Source organism: Grammomys surdaster, unplaced genomic scaffold (genome assembly GCF_004785775.1).
Source record: "Grammomys surdaster isolate TR1022 unplaced genomic scaffold, NIH_TR_1.0 266, whole genome shotgun sequence".
NCBI lineage: Eukaryota > Metazoa > Chordata > Mammalia > Rodentia > Muridae > Grammomys > Grammomys surdaster.
In genome coordinates, this window is record NW_021604707.1 from 1,831,620 (window position 1) to 1,853,162 (window position 21,543).

At 44.8% G+C, this 21,543-nt stretch overlaps 1 protein-coding gene across 2 annotated transcripts in view; it reads right to left on the reverse strand.

The window, feature by feature from the left end:
* Positions 1-493: 493 nt before the first annotated feature.
* Positions 494-21,543, reverse strand: part of Fli1 (Fli-1 proto-oncogene, ETS transcription factor) — an 88,104-nt gene continuing 67,054 nt past the window's right edge. For both annotated transcript variants that reach the window (XM_028776207.1, XM_028776208.1), the window contains exons 3-6: positions 14,009-14,163; positions 9,526-9,729; positions 718-783; positions 494-534 (exon numbers count right to left, since the gene is read on the reverse strand). In XM_028776207.1, coding sequence (XP_028632040.1) covers positions 509-534; positions 718-783; positions 9,526-9,729; positions 14,009-14,163 — 451 coding nt within the window. In that variant the 3' untranslated portion in view covers positions 494-508. The remainder of the gene's footprint in view (positions 535-717; positions 784-9,525; positions 9,730-14,008; positions 14,164-21,543) is intronic.

Consider the following 21,543-nt stretch of genomic DNA (forward strand, 5'->3'; position numbering starts at 1 on the left):
TGTGTGTGTGTGTGTGTGTGACTGTATGTGTATCTATGTGAGAGTGCCTGTGTTGCTGGATTAAACCCAGGGCCTCCCGCATGCTATGCATGCATTCCACCTGCAAGCTTGAACTTCAGCCCTTGCTGATGAAGAGGCTGAGAAACGGCACTGTGATGCTCACTAAAACCATTTTTGGAGGCAGTTTTCTTTCTTGCTGATCAAACCAAATAATATCAAATGAATCATTTGATTAAACCAACCGAACCAGACCAGGCCAATCTATCCTAGACCAAATCCTCAGACCACCGTTTTAAACACGAGTTGACAATGCTAATTTTTCTTTTAGAAAAAAAAAATCCCCAAACAAAACTTTAAAAAGTAGACACACATTCCATTATCTTCACCAGGAGAGCCTCCAAGTGTCAGCTTGGGAAGTCAGCTGATTCATTGTTCTCTAAGGACAGTCCTCTTTCTTTGGGCGGGGGCGACTTTAATTTATATTCTTGTGATGTCTTTATGAGATGTTTCAAAGCCTCCCTTGTAGTTTGGAAACTGGTTGCGGAAGGAAGAAAAACATGGTTTAAAAAAATTTTTTTTTCATCTTGTGTACTAGAAAAATAGTTTTCCGGGTAAGGAACTGGTGTCAGACATGACATCTCCCACCTGTCTGAGAAGTATGGACCTGTGCATCCGTGAGAGTGGAGGGAACCTGGGCACGTGAGGGGACAGACTCACCTTCTTTGACATTCAGTCGTGAGGACTGGTCTGTGTGGGAGGTTGTATTATAGGCCAGCAGTGAACCTGAAATGAAATTAAAAACATAGAAACATCATGCTTCTTCAGTCTGCATCTAGAACGTTCTCCAAAGGCCTGTGTGTTAAGTTCAGGGTTCCCAGTATGTTAGAATTAAGAAGTAGGGGAAACTTTAGTAAATTGGGGTCAGAGTAGGCTGTGGATTGTGGGACCCCAGCTGTGGAATGTTGATACTTAGATATAACAGACACTTTGTCTCAGTGTCTAGAACAGTAGATCTCAACACACTGATGTATGGTTTCTAAATGGAAGCTTTGATGGAAACGTCCCTGTACCAGACTCCAGTGAAGCTACTTGGAATGGATGATTGTTTTTCTGTTGCGATTGCATGTAAAACATATGTTCCTTTCTTTCCTCAAACTAGATCTGTCCTTTTGTTTAAAGTGATCCCAAGAGTTTATTTTGTAAATTGGAAGCATTTTTAGGATTCTTCTCATGATTCTCCTGGGGACATTTTTTTTTTTAAAAGCCTTCAAAGCTAGGGCTGGGATCTGCTTTTACAAAGGACACCATGAGCTTAACACATGTGTTTGAGGCTACCAAAGCCTTGCTAAACACAACTCTTCTCCCTGGAGCATGTGGCCAAGGGAACTGACTGAAGGCCAGGCTGGGAATGGCTTGTCAGTCATGCCTCTGCTTAGCCTCCAGTCAAGGAGGGGCTTGGAAGTAGAGTGGTGTCCCCCTTAGCTAGGGGTGCTCTGGTTGAGTATCCAGAGAAAATATGGGTCTTACCAGGACAGCCAAAGACATCTCCTGGGACGTAAGACTTTTGGCTTAGGTATCTATCTTTTCTAGTTCCAGCAGTTCCTAGGTGAAAACCAGGAGGTGATGGGTACTATTTAGGGACTGCTATATGCCAAAGTGCAGATATGTAGATTACATGTTCTAAGGGACACAGCCCCCCAAGGCAACATTCAGTCTTCCAAGAATATCAGTGACAAAGTGACAAATTGATTTTAGTCTAAGCTATCATACTTCAAAGTAACAAGTTCATTTAGGTATAGGTCCCCTGGTCACGTGTTCCTCATCTATACTGGGCGAAAAGTTACATCTATTGAATGTGGCTTCAATAAAACTAAGCTCAAAAGGTGCGCTGCCCAGACCCTGGCTTGTTTTAAATGTTCAGCAGAGGCTAGCACTTATTATGACTGCTTTCAGTTACACAGAATGGAAACCCTTCACACAGAGCTTGCGGGCACTGGCCAGGCTGGCTGGAATTCCAGCTAGGGAACTGGTTCTGCCGCAATGAGAAATAATCCTCCGTGACTGGACAGAGCTTCAGAAATGGAATCAAACGTTCCAAGAGAATATCCCAAACCTCTCAGGGGTAAGAGCAAGAATGTCTGTGCCTCAGTCCCAGGCATTTTCTCCCTCAGGCAGAACCTCACTGCTAGAGCAAATAAAGAAAAATAATGGTCTCCAAGCAGCAAAAAACTCCAGTCATTAGTACAAAGTTAGACAGAGACGGGGCTCAGATAAACCACATTTATTAAATTTCCCCCCATGGTCAGAGTTCCTCTCTGGGCACACGTGAAGCCACAGGAAACTCCCAGAATGCCAAGAGAAAGGGTCACTTGACCTCCCCAAAGCCTGCATGAAATACATATTTCATGGTAACCTAGGGGAGAGATTTTGCCCCAAGACGGTCTTAGTTCAAGTTTCACAGGAAGGGGTAGCCTCCATGGGAGTGGGGCTGGCTTCTCCCCAGGGGAACACATTTTCTTTTCACTGGTTTTTATTTTACTAGGTCCTCAGGCTACCGAGGGTGCCCCTTGAGTATTTTTTTTTTAATTAGGGTAACTTGTCCAGTCCTTCCTGGAGTCTGATCTCCCCCTGGAGGTTTTGAGTTTCTTCTTCCTGCTCTGAGGATCTGACCTAAGCAGTTCTACTGCTGCTGAGTCCTGAGGAGTTTCCTGACAGTAAATGCCACAATCAATGGCTAGATAGGGCAGAACTCTTGAGCTATATTTGTGCTTACACACACACACACACACCTGTGTATACTCCTATATACGCAGGAGTAGCTGCCCTTGCTCAGGATCTGTCCATCTTTTTTTTTTTTTTTTTTTTTTTTTTTTTTTTTTTTTTTGGTACAGAGTCTCTCGCTGGGACCTGAGTCAGCTGATAGGTGAGGCTGGCTGGCCAACAACTCCAACTCCATTTCCACAGAGCAGGGACAACTGGGACAAATGTATGCTGCCACAAATGGATTCTTCACATGGGTTCTGGAGATCAAATCAGGTCTTCATGCTACTAGGCCTGGTGCTTTCTTGACTAAGCCATCACCTCATCCTCCCGGATACTAGCTCTCTACTTAGTCCTTGAAGGAGCCACACAAAGCATGTGTATGCTATCCTCCCCCCACGGCTGAGATCAACCTTTAGAGAAATCAAGGCTCACGATCACACAGCCAAGAGACAAGATCAACAGACTGGATGCTCTAGGGGACCTGTTCTTGGTTCAGAAGCAGAAGCATCCCTTAGGTTAAATCAATACAGTCAAGATGGGCAAGAACATGTATGTTTATTCCAGCACTCCAGAGATGAAGGCAAGAGGATCACCGAAAGTTCTGGTAGGCTGAGACTCATAGTGAGGTTGTCTCAGAAATTGTAAACAAACAAACAAATAGTAAGGAAGGTAGTAAAGACAGAAGGGAAGTAAGAAGGGAGGGAGGGAGAAAGAAGGAGGGAGGGAAGGAGAAGGAGGGAGAGAAAGCAATGGTGGTGGAAGGCAAGGGCAGGTGTCTTGGGGGTTAGCCGCATATCATGATTTGCATAACTCCTTGTGTGTTATACCTTCACTTAAAGTGCTGTCCACCAAGTCATTGGTGTGTGTGCGAGTGACAGGATACATTCATGTGCACATACATGTGTCTGTTGATTTAAGACACATTTTGCTCTAAAATGTAGCAGCTGGCAGTGACCCTGTCTTCCCAAGATAAGAGCTTGAAGACAAGATTACTTTGTTTTCTCTTTTTATTTCCTCTTCTCTTTCTTTTCCCCCTTCTCCTTTCCTCTTCCTCTTCTTTTCCTTCCTCGCCTCTTCTTTTTTCTTTATTGAGACATTATCACATAACCCAGGCTGGCTTAAGAGTCATTACACAGCACACAGGATAATTATAAATGTCTGATACTCCTGCTTCTACTTCCCAAATGCTACATATTGCAGGCACACACCACCACATTCAGTTTCTAGGGTGTACAGGATCAAACCCAGAGTGTCCAGAATATTAGGTAAGCTCTCTACCAACTGAGTTACATCCCCAGCCAGCAAAGACATTTTCCGATTTGAGTCCATCCTAAGCTGGGCTTCTGGATCTGAAAGGGGAAGATAGAATGGAGCTTTGCAGACTCTCTAATTTGCTTTTCAGACAGGACACCAGCTTTGCAGTGTAGACAAGGGGTCCAGTGCCAGAGTTTTTGTCTCTGGCTCCTTACACATTACCATAGAACCCAGTAGCATCTACCCCAACCCAATTCCAGCCAGCCGGTCAATTCCTAGCTCACTTTCTCTGTGCTACAGCCAGCACCAGCCCTGAATGCACACTGGGGAGGGAAGTAAGGCTCTATGCACTAAACAACAGGCCAGCTGACTACTGAGTCTGAGGCCACTGGGCACTTTATCTTATTGGAACCCTGCACTCTTTTCCTGGCCAGATCCAGATGGAAAGTTTAACACTTCCTTGGCTTAATGACAGGGCCATCACCTTTGCCCGACCATCTGAGGTTGCAGGTGGGAATACCACAGAATACAAAATGTGTTTTCCATTAAGTTTAAATTAAAAATGGAAATCAAGATGGATACCTTTTCTGTGGTGTCCCTGTCATTTGATGTATTTCATCCTCTGGGGCTGCCACGGTCTGAAAGTGCGAGTTCTTAGTATGTTTCCCAAGTCAGACCCAGATGGACATTCTAGTCACTTCCTTTGAAAATGAACAGAAGCAACAACAAAACCCCCTTTCTTTTGCTTCAGACCATTCAACCCACAAGCTTTAGGGTTCCCAGACATCCCTCAAACTCCCCCCAGTGGCCCTGTGGCTGAACTGACCATTGGAGACAGACAGTCCTGCCTCATTGGTCTTTGCCTGAGAAGAGACTGATCTCACTTGCCACATTCTCAGCTGCCAACAGGGCCTCTGTCCAGTGGGTGTGTCTGGAAGATCCTGGCAGAGCTGCCAATCAAATCACACCCAGAGTTTGGGGAAGCAAGGAAGTCAGGGTAAATGAGAGAATGGGTTTGGTTTGATTGGCTTCAGTCCCGGAGTTTTGGAAAGCATGCATCTGATGGTACAATACAAATGGAAAGCTTTGTGGGGACATTGGTTTGGCCCTCAAGTTGGAGGCCAGAGATGAAATTATCCCTGGAGATGAGAAGGGAGACAAATGGGGTGTGGTCTGCCTGTGTCAGCATCTTAATTCAGGCATATTTAAGCATCCTGCACGAGAGTTAACAGGTCCTCTGCAGCAGTGACCTTAGCTCAGACTGAAAGCTTCAGGGGTCCAAGTATCAGAGGTGAGGACAGGTGCTTTGTATATGCCAGATACCTTTGGATGGACTCCTGAAGCTAGCCAGGCTCAGTTGCTTTGGCCATGAAACAGGAATTATAGAGTTTTGTCCATGGTGTCCACAAGGGGATGTTCTGTCTATAGGAAGTGAATGACACCCGGGGTGATGTCTACCTGAGCCTTGTTCCCTCAGACATTTCAGCTGGACTCCAAGTACTTCAAGTACTCTAGTCAGTCCCAGTCCCTCCATCTTCCTCCTGATGTTAAACAGGTATCCCATCTGGAACAGTTGAAAGGCCCAGATGTGAAGAGCCAGTACCTCTAGGTAGGGCTCATCAATCCATCAGGTGTAGAGGGGTTCAGGACACTGTTACTTCTTCCTTATCATTGACAATTCCTCTTTTCCTTATGATTAAGCTCCCCAACCCAGACATATTTGAAAATTTAAAGTATAGCTTTCTTCCCAGACAACAAGAATAGTCAACTGTCTCTAGTGAAAGTAAATTTGATGCCAGAATATAGTACCCTACAAGGAATCTTTTTTTAGAAAACAACTCAGAAATAAGAGATTAGAGAAGTGCTATCAAGTTTTACAGTGTGTGTGTGTGTGTGTGTGTAAGTACTTGTGTGCTTTAATGTATATATGGAAGTCAGAGGCCATCTCATTGGTGTTGGTTCTGTCCTTCCATCATATGGGCCCCAAGGATTGAAATCTGATTGTCAGGCTTAGCAGAAAGTATCTTTTCCCATTGAGCCATCTTGCTGACCCACTTTGACTTCCCACAATCCATGCTTTGGCTTTAGTCTCCAGTTTTCCTGTACTGACCACCCTTTACTCTACTCTGTGTCCTACATATATGTTGAGAGTCTCAGATCTTTTCCCTCTATTTGGACCCAACTGTTCCCCAATAAAAGTCCAACACGATAATGCTGAGAATCTGCACTTGTTCCTCTCACCCCAACCTTGCAGCCAAGCCCTGGCCTCCCTCTTCAACATGAAACAGCCCATGTAATTCAGTCTGAAAAAAACACAGAAGGCATGAAGCCATGTCAGTCTTCAAGGAAGAAAAAGTTCTCAGCCACCACAGAGCTGACAAGGTCCTAGAGGCTAGCATCCCAAAGGAGAAACCATAATTTAAAAAACAAAAGTGAGAGAAGACCGTTTTAAATCCATTTGCCTCAGAAAGTTATTACAATCTCTGTTACATTTCAAGAAGATTTAAATTTAATGCAACCAATGTCATTTTTGCTTTGGCCCACAGACATAGTCTTTCACTCAACTTTGTGTCACCAGCACATCTTATGTGTAAGGGTAGTTCTGATGCTGAGGTCCTATTCTCCAATTGGTTCTTGATCTGTCAGTAAATGAAGCCATGGGCCAATTGCTAGACAGAAGGTACAGGTGGAACTTTTGGGTTTCTGGAAGAAAAGGAAGACAAAAGGAAGGAGAGGAGGAGTTTTTGCCATGCCTCAGAGGGAGAAGAATGGAGCAGCCATGTGAGGTCTTGGGAAGAACTGGGGCCTGTGGCTAACTACTACAGGTGGCTGGTCAGGGATGTTTGGCAAGAGCTAGATGGAACTAGCCACTGTAGTTCAGAGGAGGTGGGAGGTACAGAGCTAAGAGTATAGACAAGGGTGCATTTTCTAGGCAGGAGATAATAGCACCCAGGAATTATGCCAAGAAGGCAAGTTGAAATTGAACAACTGTGTGTCTGTCTCTTTTATCTGAAGATTCATGGGAAGCTGGGAAGGAGCTGGTAGTGTGGTGACTTCCCAGAGCAAAGGCTGGTAGACAGTAAAACTACATCCAACACTTATGTTTACCACAATAACCATTTTGGTGGCAGGAAAGCTCTCCTTGTGTAGAACTCCAACTTTTAGCACCACCCTCTAGATGTGGAAATGCATCTTTTCCATTCAAAGGCTTTCCAAACATACACATGTACTACCTCTTCTCAACTCTGGAAACTCCTTCATAGCAATCCCCTTTCTGGAAACTTTTCGTGTTGTATGATATTTTCCATATTGATTACATGTATTCTTATTTTTTTTTAATTTTTTCTTTTTTTTTTTTTTTTTAGGTTTTTGAGACAGGGTTTCTCTGAATTGCCTTGGCTGTCCTGGAACTCACTCTGTAGACCAGGCTGGCCTCGAACTCAGAAATCCGCCTGCCTCTGCCTCCCAAGTGCTGGGATTAAAGGCGTGCGCCACCACTGCCCGGCATATGTATTCTTAGAAGGAGAGAATCCATGGTTTTTCTCGCTATCCCACAAACATGAAACTCTGCTCCCTGCTCCTTCTATAGCTGTTCACACAGTCACCGTGCCCCGTTATCTGCCCTTGCCCACTAGCAGGACTGCCAAGGCTTGATGGGAAGCACTGACTGATTAACAGTATTCCTAGACCTTCTGAGAAGCAGATATATGCTCCATGTCAGTGTTTGTGGCTCAGATTCTTTGGTGACAGAAGGAAGAAATAGAGACTTGGGTTGTTTATGGATTGGTCAGAAATCCAAGCCTGGGGGTCACATGACCTAAATGGGCTTCATTTTTATGAAGTCCAAACATTCTTGAACATGTTCCTCACAAAGCATTTACCATGAAAACCAATTTGTATAGATTCTTTGTATAGAGCTCACTGGGGCTCCTGACATTTCTCTTTCCTTGGGACTCACTCAATCTCCTACATAGACAATGCTGGAGAAGCCTAGAAGTCAGGCTTGACTGTGCTGTGCTCCTGGCCTCTGCTTTTCACACTCATGCTCTGTGTCTACTGTCTCTCCTGTCCTGTGTAGATCATGGCAGAACTCGGTTCAAAGATCTTTTTGTTCTTTCCTTCCACCAAGCATTTAAAGGCTGAGAAATACAGATCATTATTAAATGCTAAGCATCTGAAAGTCAGGGAAGACTAGGTAGAAAATGGCCCCTTCTTAGAGTGTTATTTCTTGGACTGACCTCATGGTGCAGCAACTCAGACATGAGGTCATTGCATTGGAGCTAATGTATCCTCTCCCAGCATGACCAGCTGCATTAGAGAGGTGGCAAGATAGCCAGCTGAGAGGCACCCATGGAAACTTCCAAATGCATTTTTAAAATTTTTAATTTTTCTAGCCAATGTGAGTAGAGTGTTGCCTTGCTTTCTATAGAATTTCCTTACACTGAGACCATGTATTTTACTGATAGCAATTGAATGAACAATGGAGATCCTGTAGAAGATGAACCAGCCCAGAGCCTGTGAACCCACAAAAAGCAGCCCCACAGTATTGTCCAGGGTCTCAGAATTCAAAGGGGCCTTAAGGCCATCAATCTTCTCAATCTTAACTCTTACAATACCTCTGGCAAACTAGACCATTCATAGAGGACAGTGCATCTTCTTCTGCCCAGCCTCTCATTGATGTAGCTGGCTACAGGGATACCCTTGTGCAGAAGGAGCCCACACCTGCCTTCCTGTGGCTTCAGTTCATCTTTGCAGACCACTGAGCACATTTTCAGTGCTTAGGTATAGCACCCGGCATGGATTTCTGATGGAGAGTTCAGGCTGAGTCACTAGTAGGTCCAAATGTATTCCCTTCCATATCTATCAAAATTCACATGGAACTGGTGTGTGCTTGGTACTAGGGAGCCTCCTATTGTGTAGTTCTTTCTTTATCAAGCTTTCCTTCCCTGGAGTTCTGTCTGGGAAAGCTCTCAGTGTCTCCTAACAAACCTGTGCCACCAGCTACTCTGGTAGCAGTGAGGAAAAGCAGCCTTGTAGGTTAGGGTTGTGGCACCAGAATGAACCCAGAATAGGAGGAATAATAGGCCAGGTCCCACAATCTTAGATTCCATATCTATGTTCAAAACTTTCTGTAAGAATTCTAAGCATTCCCAGAGGAAACCTCCAACCAGAGCTTCTATCTCTGCAATTTTGGTTAGCAGAAGCTTCTCGAAAAGAGAACTGCCCAGAGTCTACCTAGTATCTGGTGTCATCCGCCCCATGTCCCAGATCTCCATAAGTTTTCCATTTTTGTTTTGCTTCCTTTGGACACTCCTGGATGGGGTCTTTCCCTTACAGGCTTGGTGACCCATGTGACCTTGACAAGGTTCCTGTCATGAGGAAACTGTTCCTTGGCATAGGTGTCCCGTGACTGGTATTAGGGTATCCACCTCCTTCCCCTGAACTGGCTCTTGGAGACCTGGCAGGATCCACCCCTAAGCCCCTGGGGTGGAGGTACATGGTACTTACTTTCCCTGAGGTAACTGAGGTGCGACAACAGCACTTCTGTGTTGTAGAGGGAGGTGGCTCGGAGGAAGTCCTCCTTGCTCATTTTACACAATTCCTTGCCATCCATGTTCTGGAAGAAGGAAGTGTCAATCTCCATCAAGCCGTACTCCTTTATGGCCCAGTCCAGCCACTGTCGAACGTGCTCCTGTGTCCACAGTGTGGGGTCTGCATAGGAAAGATGAGAACTGTGAGCATGCACACCTGCCCAGTGGCCTAGGCTCCCCCTCACCCTCTCTTTTTCTATCCCTTCCCATTTGCCTCTCCCATGTCCTCTCTCTCCTCGTGGCCCCCTCTTTTCTTTTCCTCTTTCTTGTTTGCTATCTTCCCTTTCTTCCTTTTTCTCCCTTTTCCTCTTCTTTTTTTTCTTTTTCTTCATTCATGGTATCTTTAACTCCCCCATCTTTCCCTCTTATACCCCTCTCTTCCCTCCTCTCTCTTTTCTCTCTACCTTCTTTCTCTTCCCTTCCAGATGGTCCCCTCAGAATATTCCGTCTGGTTCCATGGCTTTTGGCACTGCCGGAACCACTTAGAGCTGAGAAGGTTCCTAGCTGCCTCAACACATACCCCAACAGGATGGCATTTAAAGTTTTTGGAGAGCAATTGAAAGCTTGGCCCAAGAAACAGTGGCATCAAAATAAAAATAATCCAACAGTCCCAGTGACCAATGCCTCTGGGAAGGGGACCCATTTACAACTTAAGACAAGCAATGAATGCAGGAGGTCACACTTATCCCTCCGATGCTACAGAAGGGAAATGTACACAAGCATGCTTTTCCTGTGATTCCGTCTGGGCAGCTGGAAAACCCAATGGTGTTAGTGTTTGACATAAACCCAGTCTGGGTTTCCTCCTTTCAGAGTTGGGGGACAGCTGTGTTAAGATTTCTACCAGACCACCCCTAAACATTTTTAGGATATTTAAATACTTAAAGATGAGAAATGGCACTAGAAACAAAAACTGAACGAACGGAAACAGCGCAGGACTGAGGCCTCTGCTTGGACTCAGTCCTCTCTGTCTCATTGTTTCCTGAAGCATCTTCTCAACCTTCTCAGTCTAAGGTGGGAGATGTTATAAATGACAAACTCTCATAGGCATGCTGATACGTTCAAGTAATCCCAGGACTCAGGAAGCTGAGGCAGGAGGATTGTGCATTTGAGGAATCTGTGCTACAGATTTGGATCTCTCCTCTCTCTCTCTCTCTCTCTCTCTCTCTCTCTCTCTCTCTCTCTCTGTCTCTCTCTCTCTCTCTGTCTCTCTCTCTCTCTTTCCTCCCCAACACACACACACACACACACACACACACACACACACACACATCAGCATGAACGTGTAAGAGTCAGAGCAATTATGTAAGTAATGGGCCGTGCTGGTAGTTCAGTGAACCTTGGGTTGAAGGGTCTGGGATGAATTTGGAGAGTCCTGGAAGGCTTCCTGGAGAAGGGATAGTATTTTATTGCAGGGCAGCTGGTGGCTTCCACTTCTGCTTTTCTGCTTGGTTGTTTCATTTAGCATGCTTATTTAGCAGGAAAACTTGTGCTCCTTTTAAACCAACTCACATTCCTCTCATTCTAGAGGCTACAAAAGCTCTAGGCTACAGGGAGCCAGTTCTAAATAGCCAGCAATGGCAGTGGGGAGGAATCTAGGTGCTGTGATCTCTAGGGATTGTAAAAGAAACCCTTTCTGAGAGGTTGAGAGGGAGCACAGAATAAAGCTTTCAGACTTCACAGCTTCTGCATGTCATACTAAGACTACAATATGTACCTACCGAGTGATAGCCCATCTGTGAGATGCTAACACAAGCCAGCTCTCTATCTGTCCCATTTTTTTCTCTCAAAGGAATCTATGAAATGGGTTTTGTTATACCCATTTTATAGATGGACAGGGAATCATGGAAGTTTTACCTTAGTGACTACTGCTAGGGTTCCTACAGAAGCCTTCAAAGATGTCCCACAGTTGGACAAGCAAGTCCTCTGAGACCCTCTCAGCTTTGTCTTGTCAGGATCCTGCCTTAACTCATTTGGAACTGCAAAGTCTTGTTCCAGGACCCAGAAGTCCTCCACCCCAGCCCTCTTGTTCATGTGTGGATTTGTGTCTGTCAGATAAACTCCTGGGTTTGTTTCCAACCCTCTACTTTTCAGAAACCATCAAGCAAGGGTTATACATAAATGGAAATCTCAAAATTCAAAAGGAGTTGTCCCAGAGGGACTTGGATTATGTGCTGTATTATTTCACCCATAGCTTCTCCTAGCTCCTTACTTGTAGGAACTTACTTGAATCTAAGACCGTACATTCAATTTTATGCCTTATATTTTATTTATTTTATTATTTCCGCTCTTTGCTTTGGGCTCTGTCACAATGTTAATTCTCTCCCTCTCCAGTAAAACGAATTATAAATCTTCCACTCTGGATCATGCTAAACTCTTCCAAATGTATTTCCTGGACGATTCAGCCCTTGTTCTTTCCCATCTCAATGTGGAAATGGTGATTAACTAGAGCCCTCATTTATACTTGTCTTAAAAATCCCATCATAAATTCAATCGGCTGTTCCACTAATGTTTTATTGCCTTGATTTGTGGACTTGCCCAAATGAGACTTTCCTTTGCATCCAGGAGGCTGACCTGGAGGAAGCCAGAGTGTCTAAGGCACACAAATCTAGCCAGTAGGAGAATAACAGAGCAGATCTGTAGCTCATGAGTTCATTATGCCAAATGCTTTATAGTAAGAGCATATGCCATCTTCACTTTTTTACTGCTGTAAGTTAAGTCAGTTCACCGAAGAGCCACCTTTTGCCAATCCCCACGAGAACATTTTAACACCATCTGAAGGGTAGAGAGTCAACCAAGCGGTCTAGCCGCCTCTTCCTTCTTTCTGTATGCCCTGCCTTATGTCGACCAAAGCAAGATGGTGACAATAGCCTGGTTCTGAGGTAATCTCCAATCCTCTACTGGTTCGTCCCTCAAGAGTTCCTTCTCAGACTGGAACAGGTGATTTTGACGGCAAAGGCCTTGCCTGGCCTTGTGGGGTGGAGAAAGTCTCTCACCATGTCTGTTTCAATAGAATTTTATGGGCTCAAAGTAGAGAAGACCCACCTGGGCTAACTATCACCAGCGGATCTCCTGAGGGTGGTGACAACCAATTAGACGATTGACATTATACTTGACTCTTGTGAAATCTGCCTGAATAAAGAACTTCTGTCTAGGACTGGGTGGTACACACCTGTAGTTAGTTCCAGAACTCAGTTAGACAGAGGCAGGAGGATTGCCACAAGGTCCTGCCTGCCTCATACAGTGAATTCTAGGACAACATGTGCTACACTGTGAATTTCTGTCTCAAACAACCCAAACAAGCAAACATACAAATAAACCAAGTGAGTTCTTCCTTGCAATCACCCCTTATGCTTGAAGAAGATGGAGCCCAGGCAGTTTTTAGTCCTATGTGCTGCAGAACAATACCCACAAGCCCTTCCTCATCTGCTTTTATTTCTGGTATCTTCTACACCCTCTCCCATGTGGAATGTAGCCCAGAGCTCAGAAATGTGGCTGTCACACTTGAACTTCCCATGGAAACAAACACCAAAGACAGAGGATGGACCTGCCCGTCACAAAATCATCCTTCAGATCAACAAGACAAATCCCTTCAAACCCTCTCAGAGACATCTGATCGTTCTAAGACACAACTACATTTACACATTTACAAATGGAAGGATCCAGCTTCTCTGGTGAAGTTATTTTGGTTAAGATTAGTTTTAGCCCCTGCCCTGTAATTCACTTTGCTCAAACTCTGGACATTCTGCCCCTCCACCTGGCACCCACTCTAAAGTGGCAGTTTTCGAATTCCCTCCATGTTGGCTCAGACAGGATCCAGCCAATAGACTACAGGATCTAACAATAGGGTTTTTCCCCCTCCTGTAACCAACAGCACCAATACCTAGGAAAAAAGAGGCTATTTCTACATAATGACATAACTTGTGGCACACACGTGGAGGCGTTCCGTTTGTTAAATATAGTTATTTCTATTTTGAAACTGAAAGAGCTGGCTGTAATTTTGGGAAGGTGGAACCTAGCAGAGGCCAGGAAGTATATGCCTGAAGGAAGGGTGGACATCAGGAGCTGCACTCCTTACAAGAAGGAATGGCGGGGTGAGGTAGCCTTGCCTCTGCCCAAGATTCATCCTAGGGGTACCAGGTTTCTCACTGAAAATCTACCTTGTGCTATGTTTGACAGTGGGGCTCCTGGAATCTGTATGCCAGCGTTCAAGTGACATTTGAAATCCTGCCTTGAATGATAGCTATGGAGTAAGGAAAGATGCATAACTTTCCCTGGTTTGCATCTGCCACTGAAGACTAGGGTGCTGGGTTTTCATGTTCCAAGAGATGGATCAACCTTACACTATAGCCCCTGAATAATGGAAATATGGGCATTGACCAGGCAGTTAGCTCCCAAGGTACCTGCAGGCACAATGACTCTCCGTTCATTGGTGGTCATGTTGGGAGGAGGGGGACCATTCTTCTCATCCATGTAGCTATTATAGTTCATGGTGTTGGCTTCGCCTCCGCCCACCAGCTTGTTACATTTGCTGACACTGCAGTCAACTGGAGACTCCCTGGAGTGAGAGGAAACAGAGGTCAAAAGAAGTCATCATTATTGGGACATGTCAGTCCAGCCTCAGGGGGATTGGTCAGTCACTTAGACATCTCTGGGATAATGACAACAATGACAAAAATCTCTTAGTGCCATCTTCCATGCAGAGCCCAGCCTGATCCTGTCATAAACACCCTGTGCCTCCTGGGTGTGCCTGTTTCAGTGGCCTGCAGCCCTTCCAACATGCCTGCAGTGTCCAGTTTCAACCTGATTGCCAGTAACCAACACTTACCCTAGTCCTTGTCATAGACAGGTCTTCTCCACCGTCCTATAGACGTTGTCTACCTTGGTTACAGGATGAGATACTCTGTGTGACCTGTTGCCTTGTCTCTGCCATTTCTTGAGATGGTGTCAATACTCGCTGGCCCAGCTATTTCTATTGTACATGTACAATTTTAATACATTTTCATATGTTGTTTGCTTTATCTGAGTTTCCTGATAACCCTTCCAGATGTGTGGAGCAAGGATTATTACATCTCTTTTATGGTTACCAAAAAGGAAAGATGTGCTGACTGGCAGAATCACATAGCCATTAAAGATAGATGCAGGCCCCAGGTCTCCAGTGTTAAACTTTTCAATTAAAGACTGCATACAGAGGCACTGGGTGCTGCAAGGAAGAAGAGTAGCACCTGGAATTCATCATGATCTGTTATGACTCTTGTAGCATTTTACAGCTCTGAGTAGTAAGTTTACGTAGGAAGTAATATGGACGTGCAAAAGGAAGAAAGCACATCACCTATCTTGGACTAAAACAACACAGCACAGTTAGCATCTGATAGTCACAGTATCTGGCACTGAGCAATGGGCTAGAAAGCTAGGCTTACACCCCTCTCCCCCTAATGGTCTGCTGATGAAGCAAGTGCTCACAGAATATTCTACAGTGGCATTCAGTGTAGCATCATGGAGCTCTCATCGTGCCAGGGAAGTTGCCATCCCAACCTTCTCAGCTTTCACTCAGTCCTCCCAAGAAGCAGAACCATAGCAGACTCCTAAAGGTGCAGTGGACGCTGGTATGGTAGGTAGTGCCAGGCAGCAAGCATCATCCTGGCAGCCTGGGAGATGGCCAGTTCTCCTGAGAGTGCCAAGTCAGGCCTTCAGACCAAGGGGATGAGACAAGGTTTTAAGGTTTTGATTACAGTCTGCCAGCTCTGCACGCTAACCTCTCCCTACATTCCCCTCCTGGCTGCTGCCCTTGGTCAGTCTGTTCTCTGTCATTCTGCAGTGGGCCCTTAAGGAACAGGCCCTGCCTACTAGGGAGTCACCCATTCCCACAGCAAGGAGAGCAGTCACCAGCCCAGGAGGAGGGAGAAGAGTCCAGGGCTCCTGAGAGTCAGGCAGTGCGGGGAGGCCTGAGCACATTCAATAAAGAAAATTAAATGAATTTGTTTCTTAATCTGAAAGGAAAAAAATATTGCAGATCACTTATCATGGCTGGGAGATAAATGCTCCACTGAGATATTAGAAGTCAGACGGTAATTTTTTCCTGATGTCTTACCGAGGAGAACATGGGCTGAAAATGAAAATAAGATGTATAACTTACACATGTTAGAATTTAAGGTTTTACTATTTGCCTACTGTTTTTCCAGGCAAGGAACCAAGACCCAGCCGTCAGAGTCCCAGATTGTTGAAGGTTTAATGTCCCCATGGCAGTCAGAGGAGAGGCAGTAGCACATCGGGGCTTTTCACCAGCGCTCAGCCCTTTGGCTTCTGCTGTTGAAGGACTTGGCTTGAGATGAAGCAGCCCCAGTCAGACCCTGGTGCCTGTGTCTAAGCCGAGCTGGCCGAAGCATACTGCTGTCCCCTAGGAAAAGTGTGTGTGCGCATGCATACTTACATTCTCTCTCTCTCTCTCTCTCTCTCTCTCTTTCTCTCTCTCTCTCACACACACACAGAGCACACATACATAATGAAAACATTCAGACTCTAACTTTACTACATATGCGCACACACACACACAAACAATTCACTATGCTCTACACACTTTACCACATGCATCATATACACAATGCTAACATGTACATGTATATGCATGTACTCAGCCACAAAAACACATGTTCACAGACATGCACATGTGCATATGCACACAAACATACACATGCTACTTCACACAGTACACACACACACTTATATACATTTTCATGGTCTATTGTATGCCTACACATACAATACAAATGCATAACATGTGTTCCACACACAAATTCATACAGTTATACATACAACATGCACATACATGCAGTTATCACATAAAACACACAGTCATATACATATATATATATTCTACCACCTACATGTATATCATATATGCAAGCATGCATGCACACATCCATAGGCTATCACACTTATCACACACATATAGTTAGAGAAATACATACCCTCCATCACAGATATGCACCTACATGCTAGTGTATGTACTACACACACACACACACACACACACACACACACACACACACACTGGTTGTCTTCCCCAGATTATTCTTGTCAGATGAGAAACCATCCAAATACCAGAGAAGTTTGGAGAATTAAGTTGGCCTGAAACCAAGATACTGAAATTTTCATTGGCTGGTGGGGGTGGGGAGAGTGGACAGCACACACACTTTCCATGCAGGGTGCCCAGAACTAGCCAGCCAGGATCAGTTGTAGCAAAAGAGGAGGTCCTTACTTCAAAGTCTCCTATTTATGAATACCGGAGAGAAGGGTTTTAAAATGTTCTTTTTCATAGGCGCTGGGCCTTGGAATTTCTGCATTTAAAATTGGCTTCTTTCCAGGCAGAGATTAGAACCTCAGAAGTGCCCAAACTAGTGGCTCTTCCTGGTTTGGAACTGTGTACAGTGGCCTTGGGTGGCAAGGTTGCTCCCACTCCCCAGAATAAAGAAATAAATACAAAAGAAAAGATGAGACATAAAACCAAACCTGCCTGATGGAAACCAGTGACAACCAGGGTGTCCTAGCCATGGCCAGCAAGCAGGTACAGAGGAGCTGGGGGTCCCCTGGGCTCCGCCGCTGGCAGTGCCTGGCTGACCAGTGAGTGGCACTCGCTAGCCCACAGAAGTCCTAGCCTCATCCAACCTTCCTCCAGATGTACCCTGGTGACCTGCCTGGCTGCCTCTCCTGGCCTTCTTTGGAATGAGGCCCTTTTCTTGGTCCCAGACAGTTTTCATCAAGGTCTACCAAGGAACTTCCTTAGAATAAAGGCCTGACACCTATCCAAGACCTTTGCCCTCGCAGAGCTCGCTCTTCTATTCTAGTTCAGGGTAAGAAAAGAGAAAGCCATACCTGGCTGGCTTGCAGATTTGCCTGCCAGATTTGCTTTCATCCTTTGCCTCAGCCAGCCAGCAGAACCATGGGGCTTGGTGACCACCGCCTGTCCAGGTGAAGCCCAGCATAAAGGCTGTTCTTTAATGAGGCAGCTGGCGCCTGTGAAGAGTGCTTGAGGAGAACAAGAGGGAGGGGAGGCGGGAGCCCTGGCAGGGGGGGAAGAGGTTTGGCCATTCACTTTGCCCATACGGCTGCTGCTGCTAATTTGTATTGAGACTTGCACTTAAGTGAGCAAGGGGTTGGGGCCCACAGACAGCTGACTGTACTGGGGCAGGTGACAGGAGGGCTTGAGGCAACCACCATAGAGCAGGAGGAAGTGATGGCTTGAGAGTGTAACTCAGAGCATCTCCACCTCAGGCCTGTACAAGGCTACAGGCAGCAGGCAGTAGCAGTACAACATAACCATCCTAGACGTAAGTATCTATTTCTGCGTGTTTATTGAGCACTGCTTTAAAACGATTGCCGGGGGGTGGGGGTCCATGGAAGTGCTGTCAGACTCCTAAGCAATATAAAGCAAGGTGTGAAACCCTAGGACAGGTAATCAGGATCTCAGATTTCTCCCAAAGGTACCTTCCCATTTTGCTCACAGTGCCTGGAGAGATCACAGGTCTGTGGACAGTCAAGGACCACACGATGCACACAAAGCCTGCAAGGGCTCCCTGAGCACCATGGTTACAGAGTCTATCTGTGTGTCTTTCATGTAGCATGCATACTGCACACATGAGGAATCTGGGCTGCCTTTAGGGTTTCTGTGAGATCCATGTGTACAAGTGATGTGTTGCTTTTGATATAAGACATGTGATTTCAAGAAAAGAAACAAAACAAAACACCCCACCACCTTGGCTTTCAACACAGGCTGTATGTGCCTTATTCCCCACGCAAGGTTTAGAATTTAGAAATTTAGGAAGGTGTCAGGGATTGAAGGAGGCTCATTTTCCTGAGAGTGGAATGAGTTTCTCCGGGTTTTCAATGCTTCCTGATAATGCTGGCCAGTCCAGCATGTCTCAGGAAGATGATGCTGCGTTCAGATCCTGAATGCCAGGTATTAAAACTAATTCTTCTGTTTTCTCCCTCATGAACTGATAGTGTTTCCTTCATGCACTGTTTTCTCCAATTCCCATAGTCGAGACAGGATGCAGCTGAGAGTTATTTGCAAACCACAGCTGGGATCAAGTTTCTGAAGTTTATATTCAACACAGAACCTATGGATTGTGCTGTTTGGAGGGCAACCCAGAGAACCAGATTCAACCACAACAGGAGGGGAAGAGAGGCAGAGTAAACCTCATACAACTCAGGCAACCCAGATGATGTCTCTTGTGTCAGATCTTAGCCCCTCTAAATGACCCTTTGACCCTGGTCCAGAGGGCTTGCTGCTAGGATAAAAGGGAAGAGGGTATTGTGGCTTCAGAGACATGGAGTACCTCCTTCCTGCCAAAGACACAAATATCTATGGAGCTTCCAATAAGCATGAAGACGGAACCTAGAAACCCATGCTTCTCGAAAAATGTTGTAGGGATGCCCTGTGAGTCACTGGCCAGTCTGAAATGTTCTGCTACAGCATGGTCCAATCCAAGTAGATTGTGAGTCACTTATTTGAGATACATGGGTCATTTTCACTTTACTGGCAGGTGTATTTTTAAAACTGAAAAAAGGGAGAGGCTGGAGAGAGATTGCCCAGCAGTTAAAAGCACTTATCATTCTTGCAGAGGACCATATGGTGGCTCTTGACCATGCATAACTTCAGTTCCAGGGAATCTATCTGATGCCTTTTTCTGACCTCTACAAGCACTAGGCATGCATGTGGTGCATATACACATTTGCAAACCAAACCCTGGTACACATAAAATTAATAAATAAATGAATCTAAGAAGGTGAAATAAATTTGAATAAATTCATTAATATATCAATGTATTATGTTATTATTACAGTAAATAATTTTAAGAAATAAATATATTAAACATTATATGTGATAATGTGATAACTGCATTAATACATCAATAAAGCCTCAAGATTATTGTTCCAGCAGAATCTTCAGTCACCAAGATGTTCTACATTTTATCGCATTAAGACTTTTAAAGCCAATGTGTATATTACCTTATAGCACATCTCACTCATAAACTAGCCACATTTCCAGTGCCCAGAAACATGGTTAGCTAGCAGCCACTGCATCAGAGCACCGGGTGACACAGGCCTGGCTCATAAGCCAAGAACTCCCAAGTTGTCTGCCCTGCTCTGTTTTCTTGTTTGAATGATAGAAGCATTTACACATCCTCCTCAACATTTTCAAGCTTATTTTGTGTGTCTGTGCTTGAGCACACATAGATGTGTGGGTACATACATGTCATGGCATGAGTATTGAAATCATACAACAACTAGAAATAGTTGGTTCTCTCATTCTACCCTGTAGGCTCTGGGGGTAGAATTCAGGTTGTCAGGCATGGTGGCAGACACCTTCTCCTGCTGGACCATCTCATTGGCACCCCCTTCTGTGTTTTGTTTTTACGATAACTGGATTTTCTGAAAATTTTCAAATCATATGCAAGTCTTGATACCCACCAGAATTAGAAGCTATCACCCTATTGCTGAAGATGCTACACATTTTGGTCACAGGACACAGAGAAATAGAGTTGGGATTGAGTTGGGAATTCTCTCCCTGCTGGCTGCCATTTGTGGTGCCAGAAGGTTTTATGCAGACCCCTGGGGGAGAAAAAGTATCAGTGGTCTCTCTCTGCTGTAGGCTATGCTTGCTGTACAATACTGATTTGTCAGGCATTATATATCCACTGGCACAATAGTGGCTTGACTATATGGTGGGTAACCAGTCACTCAGTGATTGGAAGCCTACTGCACGGGAGGAGATACACATCTGGTACCGTGAACTTGGCCAAAAGCCCATGGCTGGTGATATCTTGGAACCAATGAGAATATAATGCTGCCATTTCCCTAAATGGACATGCTGTTAAATCTTCAAAACATTTATATTTATAGACTAGTATCACTTTCTGTCTAGAACAGAAAAGCTTCTTACAGAGAGTGACAGATAGTGCCGAGACTCATACCTCATCAAATGCTGAGGTTAAGTGACTGCTAAGCTCCCAGCCCTAATTGGGAAATCTATATTACATACACTCTAAGCCTATAGAATCCTGCAGAAGAAGAGATGAAGTAGTGTAAGAGCTGGGAGTGGGGAGGAGTGCCATAAAATGCTGACACACAAATACAACATGGCTATTCCAACCACAGAGACACAGAAGCAATGGATACTGGTGGAAGACTGGACCCTTCAACATTCCTTCACTGATAGAGGAGGTGCTCAGGAGACACTGCCCCCATCTGAAGGAGATGTTAACTGTTAGTTGCTGCAGAAGGGAGTGTTGTTTCCTTCCTGGAGGATGAGCTGGTAAAAGAAGGGGTTCAGCGGGAAAGCAACAGAGGGTAATAGATGAATAGAATCACAATACATCATATATATGTATGAATCACAGTACATTGTATATATGTATGAATCGTAATACATTATACACACACACACACACACACACACACACACACACATATATATATATATATATATATATATATGAAACTACAAAGACTTTAAAAACATGCAACTAACAAAGTCCTGTTAATAGTGTTACTCAGAAAATAAGAGAGGTGTACTGTTCAGGATGAGTAATTTAAACAGACTGACAGCTATGTATTCATTTCATTTCTTGTCTTCTCTTTCTCTCTGTCTCTGACTCTCTGTCCCTCTGCTTCTGTCTCTTTGTCTCTTTGCCTGTTTCTCTGTCTTTGCCCCTGTTTCGTTCCCTATCTCTCTAAATCTCTGTCTATCTGTGTCTGTCTATGTCTGTCTGTGTCTGTGTCTGTCTGTCTGTCTCTCTGTGTGTGTTTCTCTCTGTGTGTTCCTGTGTGTTTCTCTCTGTGTGTTTCTCTCTGTGTGTTTCTCTCTGTGTGTTTCTCTCTGTGTGTTTCTCTCTCTCTCTCTCTCTCTCTCTCTCTCTCTCTCTCTCTCTCTCTCTCT